Source organism: Lytechinus pictus, chromosome 8 (genome assembly GCF_037042905.1).
Source record: "Lytechinus pictus isolate F3 Inbred chromosome 8, Lp3.0, whole genome shotgun sequence".
Lineage (NCBI taxonomy): Eukaryota > Metazoa > Echinodermata > Echinoidea > Temnopleuroida > Toxopneustidae > Lytechinus > Lytechinus pictus.
The window spans coordinates 29,925,812-29,934,911 of record NC_087252.1 but is presented as its reverse complement, the minus strand read 5'-3'; the positions used below and the strand labels follow the sequence as shown (position 1 = coordinate 29,934,911).

Genomic DNA, 9,100 nt, shown 5'->3' with positions numbered 1-9,100 from the left:
TAACATAACAGACATTAATGCTAAGTCAATCGTATATTTCAACACTGATTATTCTGAAGTAAAGCGTTCCTGAATAAAAGAAACTGCTGAGAATTATACTTATTCATATGAAGATGAAATAGAGGGGACGGACTAGGCCTAAACTTCAACTTTCAAGCTTGAAGTTTGGGCCTAGTCCGTCCCCGCTATTTTCATACCCCATGACTACATCGACAATCTCGCTAGCCGGCTAGCACCGGCGATATCAAAGGCCGGATCCCGCTCTGACCATATCCCTACATTGACCTAAATTTGAATAGGCCTAAAATCGACAGTTTGTCGTTACTAAAATACAGGAGGTCGGAAACAAGTCCACATCTACCCCTGATAATTGTCTAATCACAATAAAACTGAAATAAAGGTTTACTTTGGACCTACATGAAGCATTCCGATGAATGTCTAGATCTACGACAAACTATATAGACCCCTAGATATAGTATTTTTTTGAGAAACTCAATGATCACACTTATTTGGAAGTCAGGCAAAAGAAATATTGAAATTGAGGTTTACATAGGCCTAGACCTAGTGCGTAATACAGGATGAGCCCCGAACCCCGGCAAACACATTACAATTTGCAAGTGAGATCAAAACATGAAAATGAGCGTAACTTAGGCCTACTTTTATTCCTATGGAATGTCATTAGAATAGTATTGATGTTCCCTCCAAGATTTTCCGCTCCAATGAAGTTCACTCAGAAACCATGATTTCGAACATCAATTCTATAAACAGATAATTAGTCTACCTATTTCGTTTCAGAAACTTCAAATTCGCAGAGTCCAAAAGAACGACACTTTGCACAGATATCGTAGGGAATTGTGGGATGGAAAAAAATGTTTAATGCATGAGTACATGAATAAAACATTAGCGTTTAATCCAATCATACAAGTGCATTATGCGTATTTTGACGTCATTCTCATGAATAAAACATTGACCCTCCAAAATCATCCTTCAAATTGTCCGCCGGCAGCCATGTTGGCTATGTACAAAACCTATGGGAAATAAAAACACGTGGAAAGAGTTCCCTCTCTAGCTCCCTTCGGGAGCTTACGTATACGTAAGATCGTATCTCTGTGCCTACAACACACAGTACAATGTCCCATGCAATGTCTATGTGCTTGTGTGCTTTACGCATACACACAACCCAGTGTGTAAGCACTGCGCGCATATCATATGCAAATAGGTAGACAGGCCAGTCTATTCTCAAGCAGGGTAGAGTAAGTTACTTACAAAGATAATCAAAGAGTTGCCTAAATTTTAGCAATATCAGTTTTAGGAAGAAAACAAACTGAATAATCATGCCTTTAGAATCTATTATAATGCAATGAAAATGATATTTAGCCACTGTATCTTCTGTTTGACATATTTCCCCATTATGTTGATACCCCTATTCCGAAATTGATGAACCTATATGGTATGATAAGTTTATTGAACTTTATTGAACCCTGTATGTCTAGACTATTCCATTTTCAGTTAGGTATGTGGTGCATCATAAATGACTTGGAAGTACTAACAATTGTTTTTCTCACAAGTAGAATGTATTCTTATAACTGCAGGAATTTATTTTTTCATAAAGATGTTATTTCTTAAGATTTATGTCTATCATTCATCCCATGTAAAGCTCCTACAGGTTGCATAGGGCCAATGTCTTATTACTCTGAAATCATATATCCCCATAAGTAAGTGCTGTGTTCCACACTAAGTATAGATTAGACTCTCAAGTTGCCAATGGGAAGAGTGGTCATTGAAATCCTCTCTGACAGGCCCTCTGTCGCGAATGAGTTAAATCGTAAGCACAGCTTACATCGCAAAATTGGATGTTCAGTTGAATTTTTGGACAGTTGAAAATTAACGCAAAAAATTGCATTTTGAAAATGAATAGAGTTTTGTGTCTGATATGAAGACAAATATTGGATTTTGGACCCTGAAATTTTTTTTTGATGTTAAGCCGGCATGTAAAATTTTGTACGCCAATGTTAGAAAAGACGCGCAAGCGTCGTTTTAAATCGTAAGCACAGCTTACATCGCAAAATTGGACGTTCGGTCAGATTTTTGGACAGTTGAAAATTAACGCAAAAAATTGCATTTTGAAAATGAATAGAGTTTTGACAAATAGACAAATATTGGATTTGGGACCCTGAAATTTTTAGAATTGGATGTTTAGAATTGCAAAATTGGACGTTCATTTAAATTTTTGAAAATGAATAGAGTTTTGTGTCTGGTATAAAGACAAATATTGGATTTTGGACCCTGAATTTTTTTTCCGGATGTTTAGCCGGCATGTACAAAAACCCAAATAAAATTCCTCATTGATCTTTTTTGCCTGCCAGGACCAGTAACAAAAGTCTACCAAATTCTGCCTGTTTTTATTTGGTACTACTGATAATAATATACTTCCCTACATGTATCTTTTGCCAGGTGTCATTAACATAATCAAGGCCTAGCTCCTTGGTTGCTGGATATTCATTTTGCAATTAGACATTATAAATAAATTGACCTCTAGATGACCTTCGACCTGTCGGGTCACTTCAAAACCCCAAGCAATGTAATACTAGTCAGTCAAGGATCCCGTTGACCAAATTTGGTGGCCAACTTTTTGTGGTAAAAAAAATTTCACCTAAGTAATCTGCTTAATATGGCCTTTTATCGTGCATAAAAATCTCACTTTTGATGAAAAAATTTCAGGGATGATTTTTGGGATCATAACATGCACCTTTAACGGTTAACCTATAGATAGTTAACAAAATAATGGTTCATTTTTTAGTAAATCGCAGAATGCCCCTGCCTTTAATTTAACTTCCATGAATTGCCAAAGGAAACCAAAAGTGGTTGTGACAATGAATGATTTCAAGTGCTGTAACTTCTGTCACTATTTATGTGTGCAGGTAAAAAAGTCATGTTTTTGACACATTCTCGGTGAACTTGAAGAAGGTGGACCACAGAGTGCCTCTAACAGACGAAGAATGGTGAGAATAGTTGTATCCCACCTCATGGAGAAATATGGAAACAAGTAAGAAAATACTCAAAAATTTCCAAACAACTAACAAAATCAATAGACCAGGGTTGGAGCTTAGACCAGTCAAAAGCTATTTTTCACAAAAGTGGTGAAATGCAGGTTTGCTGCCAGCTTATGCATGCCCTGTCTGGGGATATATGAGGGATGGATATAAGTTCTCAACCTTCAGGTAGAAGGAGAAAAGATAAATTGATGATTTTCATATCCCTGATATGATTCAACAACTCTTAAAATTGGGGGGGGGGGAAGTTTCATTATAAAAATTAACTGAAATATTTGCTTTGTTACAAAACTTTGACTGTTTCAGGTTTCTGAAGATAACTTTTCAATAGAAAATGAAAAGATAGTTACAATCAATATTCATCTCCAAACTTGTTCAGATGCATGAGGGTCATGGTGCAGTGACATCACTGGAAGATGATTGCCCTTGCTGTGCTGCTAAAAAAGTATGCAGCATAGTTTAAAGGCAGCAGGGAGCATCTGGAAGATGAATGAGTGCAAAATCTATTTACTAATAAAAGACAAATTTGTTCTTATATTATCTTATAGGTATCTGTAGTAGATCATTATTTTTTTCCTTTCTTCTTGGATCTTTATAATAATAGACCATCTGCTGAACAGAAGGTGGGCATGGCAATATCCATGATTCAACAATTTCCAGCACTGAAAGATGTTGAAGGACCTGGTTATGTAAGTATAAGTTTAATCACGTTAAAAGAACATCATTTGAAGCAGAAAATTGTGTTGTTATCAACAAGTTGTTTTTGTCCCATTGTACCATATGGCTCTCCCCATGAACAATAACTTTGAACAGAAGAGAAAATACCGGACTCATCTAACGCTTATTGGTGGCATTTCGGCTTCTCTCGTGCCATATTCTTTCTGTTGTTCGATAACAACAATATGCGTTGTCAACTATTTTGCACTATCATAAGTGTTTAAATACTGAATTGAACACAACTTTTTCACTTAAATGTTACACTTTTTTAGGTTGTACTGTAAAGTAGGTGCTGTATATTCACTCATTGCTGTTACATGTATTTCTTTGTATAAATTTCGCACATAGGAAGCATGGTATACACCAGCAGTAGAGGGTGAACATTCAAAGGGCTTCATCGAAGAAAGGTTAAAAATGTGAGAAAGAGAATGCCAAAGCAAGGGTGGACATCTTTGGAACCTTCAAGTTCAAGTGAGGAGAACCAGAAAGAACCATCAACCAAGGAAAAAATTGAAGAACTAAAATCTAAAGGTATGTTAATGTGCCTAGTTTAAGTTTTGTTGCATGCTTTGTGAACATTGAATGTTTAATTATTACTGGCTCATCTTCAAGTTCAAGTTGGGTTTGGTAGGCTTACTCGATTACAATCTTCAGAATTATCAGATGATTTATAATGTTCCACATTCCACAGGGACCAGTCTTTGGTCTACCAATTTTCACCTCATGATGCTCAGCAGATTGCTTGTGATCAAGTTAGCTCAATCGGTAGGGCATTGTACTCCAGATCTTAAGGTTGTGTGTTCAAGTCCCAGCGCAGCCATGATTTGTATGTTTGATTGAAATTCCCTTGGCCACGGAACTAATTGCTTATTGTCTCAGCTACCGGTATAATATTCGGGGACTCCGAGAGCTGGTCCCAGTTGCAATATTGTTCTTCTAGATGTAGGCTGAATAGGGTTCTGTGCCCAATAGCAGCTGCATCCCTGGATGATGCTAAATGGAGTGTCTTTTGGGTGAAAGTGATCAGTGCCATTTCTCTCAAAGTGTGTTGAGGCTGTGAGTTTACGCTTTAAATTTGTAGAGCGCACTTTAAAATCATCTGCATGTTTTTTTGTTTTTTTTTGTTGCTTGTAAAACTTAATCAACTTGCATCAAAGGCAGATTCCAACCTCTTACAAGAAACCTATAACTAGTTTAGATAAATTTTTACAGGAAGCTTAGTCTGATTCCTGCAGTGCATCTGGTCAGGAACTTACATCCCAGGGGGGGTCTGTCCTCATCGAAAGGGGGGTATCATGCATGACCAAGGACTTGCCAAAAGCATCCTAAACAAGTATTTACAAATGCAAAAATATACACCCTAAATAAGTATGATTATCGGTAATTTGCTACCCTAAGTAAGTAATCCCCAAAGCAAGTAATAACTATTTTCAAACCAAGCAAATAGTGATATATGTTTTGCTTTCCGTGCATGAGGTTGGGCTAATTCAAGTGTTTGCGGGCATGTGCAAAGTGTTTTTGGCTGGGATTTGGGAATATTCCATCATTGTGATAAACTGTAGTGTTAAATGAACATGCAATTAGCCCTAAGTACACAGGTAAGGTGAATTTTTTTTAAAACACTGAATGCGTAACTCATCGGTTTAAAAAAAGTGACCCTTTTTCTTGATTTTTGGTGATTTTGAGACCCTATTTAAGTTACGCACGTAACGTGCATGATTGTAAAAAACACCCTTTTTACGTGAATTCTTGGTCAAGCATGATACCCCTCCTTTCAATGAGGACAGACCTCCCCCCCCCCCCCCCCCGGGACTTACATCAGTGCACTAGATCTTAGGATTGATTGCCGTCAAATTTTAGAGCCTTAAACAGGTGTCTCCGGCATGGTGGCCTAGTGGTTAGAGCGTCCGCCTCATGATCGGGGGGTTGTGGGTTTGAACCCCAGCCGGGCCATACCAAAGGCTTTAAAAATGGTACCTACTGCTTTCTTGTCAGGCACTCGACATTAGAAGAATGGAGTAGGGAAGTTAAACACATGGCTACCAGTGGACTAACCCCCTGCTGTAGTTTCTCTACTTTCCAGTAGACATGTGGCCTAGGTTTATTGAAATGGAGATAGGCGCCGCTCTATGGGCCGAAAGGCTTGAGAAGGACTTTAACTTTTTGTAAAAGGTAGTTTAGGGTTTGCTGTAGGTAGCCTACTATTGATTTTGTTTTTTATCACCTTGTCTTTTTCAGAAAAAGATATGGAGCCGGAGAACTTGGAAGAAATGAAGCAATGGCTTCAACATAATAATAGCCCTATCCCTAAAGTGGTGGAATTCATGAAGAAGACTGCACTGAAAAGACAAGAAGAAATTCACTCAGAGAAGAAATCTACCGTGCATGACATCGAGTTGCAATGGCCTCGACTCTTTGATGTCCCTAACATGGTATGGGGTAACTTTTGTTTTCTTGGTTTATGTCAAAAGTACAGTAAAGCATTAATTCTTGAGGTGTGCTTCTCAAAAACCCAAATAAAATTCCCCATTGATCTTTTTTGCCTGCCAGGACCAGTAACAAAAGTCTACCAAATTCTGCCTGTTTTTATTTGGTACTACTGATAATAATATACTTCCCTACATGTATCTTTTGCCAGGTGTCATTAACATAATCAAGGCCTAGCTCCTTGGTTGCTGGATATTCATTTTGCAATTAGACATTACACATGTGCCCACCCCAAAATTACCATACTGAATCAAGGTTTTACAATCCTTCTTTATGCATTTTAATTTGCATCACAGATAGATGGTGATTTCAATATGAAAGTGACGTACGAGTAAGATCACACATCTCGAACATAGGGGTCTTTCGGTGATGCGTTCAAATGAAAAATAGGGGGTCTTTGGGTGACAAATGAAAAATAGGGGGTCTTTGGGTGACAAGTAAAAAAATAGGGTGTCTTTCAGTGACAGTCTAAAATCTGGGTTTTTCGGTGACACACCAAGCTAAAAAATGGGCTCTTTTTTAGTGTGATTAAATGGCATTTTTCTGAAAATCAAAAATTTGGGCAATTTTTGGGTCAGAGAGTGCAAAATTCATGGGTCTTTGGGTGACAGAAAAAAATTGGGTCATCAAATGGGAAAAACGGGGGTCTTTGGGTGACAGCAGTCCAAAAAAGGGGGTCTTTTTGATCGCACATGGTGCGAACTTCAATATTGAGTGCCCCCACCACCCCCACCCGGGGTATTTTCTGTAATATTTTGCTTTTCAATAATTTTGTATACTGTTGTAAAAAAGATGCGATTCAGTGTTAAAATATTTACCATGGAATTGCTCTATTTTAATTGAAGTTTGTTTTCCTTTCAGATATAGATGATCAAAGTGCACAGGATGCAGGTCTGACAGCACTGCCCTTGATACTGCCTACAGGAAAACTGTCAAACGCAAAGAAATCCAGGGCTACGGTGAAAGAAGCAATGGAGTCCTTCATTGATTTTCAGCCGGTAAGTATGGAGTAAATGTTAGTGCCTACTAAATGAAATGTTTGGGTATAGAGGTGGGATGCAGATGGGATATATCCAATTGGAGGATGTTTTTGTATATCTTCTTGCACATAAAATGAAAGAAATGCCTCAAGTACTCCATTTGGTTGAAAGTGATATGTAAAGAATGGGACACGTTCATCAAGACAACAACAGTTTGGCTGATGTGATTCTCACACAGTTTGTATTGCATAGATCTGTTTTACTTAATTGTTATCATCGGAGATGCCAGACTTCAGGGAAAAAAATTTCAGCATCTCCAGTACAAAACAAGATTAAAAATTCATATTTTCAAGAAATTTTATTAGCGTTTCAGGAAAATGTGACCAAAGTCACTGGCATCTCTGTATCATTTTGATTATGGTTCGATTAACTGCAGAATTTGCATGCTTGTCGCACTACAACATTTGTAGCACATCCCACATGCAGCCCAAACTTTCCATGTTTGCTAATTGAAGTTCAGCTGACAGGTCCCTAATAGAACTCGACTCTCACTCTACACCTAGATCTGTGATAGATCTTTAGAACTGTGATATAAAGAAAGGTTAAGTTTATATGACAACTTCTATCATGATCATGGTCAAGTTACAGTAGTTACCCTCACTATATAGATTTGACAGACTGACCCATGATGTCAAACGCCAGGCAGTATAGTCAAATATTGTTCCTCGACCAGCAAAGTGTGTGCACACAATGTACATCAGGACCATGCTAAAGCTATATCTATCTACAACCCACTTACCAGTAAGAATTAAGTACGCAGACAGAAAATATATAGATTTATTTTTTTAATGTAAATTAATCAGTAGATTTATTTTCTCTTTTTACAGATAGGGACAAACCTCCCTCAATACTTGGATGGACTCATGTCAAAGAGGCGGCAACCATTTGTCCTGGCCCTTGGCCCACAGAAAGTGCCAGCACAATATTTTGCTGTGGTTGAGGGCCGTGCCCTTAAGCAAGACAGCCTTCTGAAGGCTGTTGATGTGTGTTTCAAGTTGTTTTATGTACTTGACCTGGAGTATCCATCTGCGTGCTATACTACATGGGAGTTTATTCAAAAAGTTCTGTACCAGGTAAATGCCAAAGACAGGAACACCTCCTCCTGTGTGAGGTCATTAAGGACATATGTCCTTCATACTTAATTTTCAACCATTTAATGGTCAATGTCAGTTCAGCAGAACTCAAAATTCTGATATGTCTCCTAATTTGGATATGTCTGTATGCCATGTATGAAATTCAATACTAAAATGGATTTTACAAGTTCAGGTATCGAGGTACGTCAATTCCTCAAGGCAGCAGCTCCACGTGCGTACTTAAGTAGCATCTTCAATTGCTTGCGTGTGTACGCATGCGCCTTTAAGGGTTCCTTTGTGACATCAGATAAATGCGTATCAATTTCACTGCCTATCCTTTTCAAATCTAGGGTACAAAGGGTATCCAAATTCCAATACCACTTTTTGATTTTAAATTTTGCAAGCAACAAAACAAACAAAATTGCAAAGTGGCAAGTATCCCAACATTTTCATTTTGTCTGCTAAATACCTCTGCGTTTTAAATTGTATCTCTGCAAATTAATGCTAGTGGCTTTAGAAGATGGGTTTGTGACAAAAAGCTCAAACTTGTCATTTTTGTGGCAAATTATGGTTTTTCGATCAGTTAAATTTATAGACTAGGTTTAAGCCAAAATGTTTGCACAGATAACATTTAATGTACATACGTTAATATATAGCAGACACATTAAGCAAGTTTTGACATAATTACCACTGTGTGATATTGTTTTCTTGACATTAATATTCTGGTAGC

At 37.7% G+C, this 9,100-nt stretch overlaps 1 protein-coding gene across 1 annotated transcript; it reads left to right on the top strand.

Annotated features, from left to right (window-relative positions):
- The first annotated feature begins 2,926 nt into the window (after positions 1–2,926).
- On the top strand, positions 2,927–8,629 carry LOC135155266 (uncharacterized). The gene is made up of 7 exons (XM_064104196.1): positions 2,927–3,046; positions 3,658–3,742; positions 4,119–4,301; positions 6,009–6,202; positions 6,554–6,577; positions 7,103–7,255; positions 8,125–8,629. Exons 3-7 carry the CDS (start codon positions 4,199–4,201, stop codon positions 8,437–8,439), a joined length of 789 nt encoding a protein of 262 aa, XP_063960266.1. The 5' UTR covers positions 2,927–3,046; positions 3,658–3,742; positions 4,119–4,198; the 3' UTR covers positions 8,440–8,629.
- Positions 8,630–9,100: the final 471 nt, after the last annotated feature.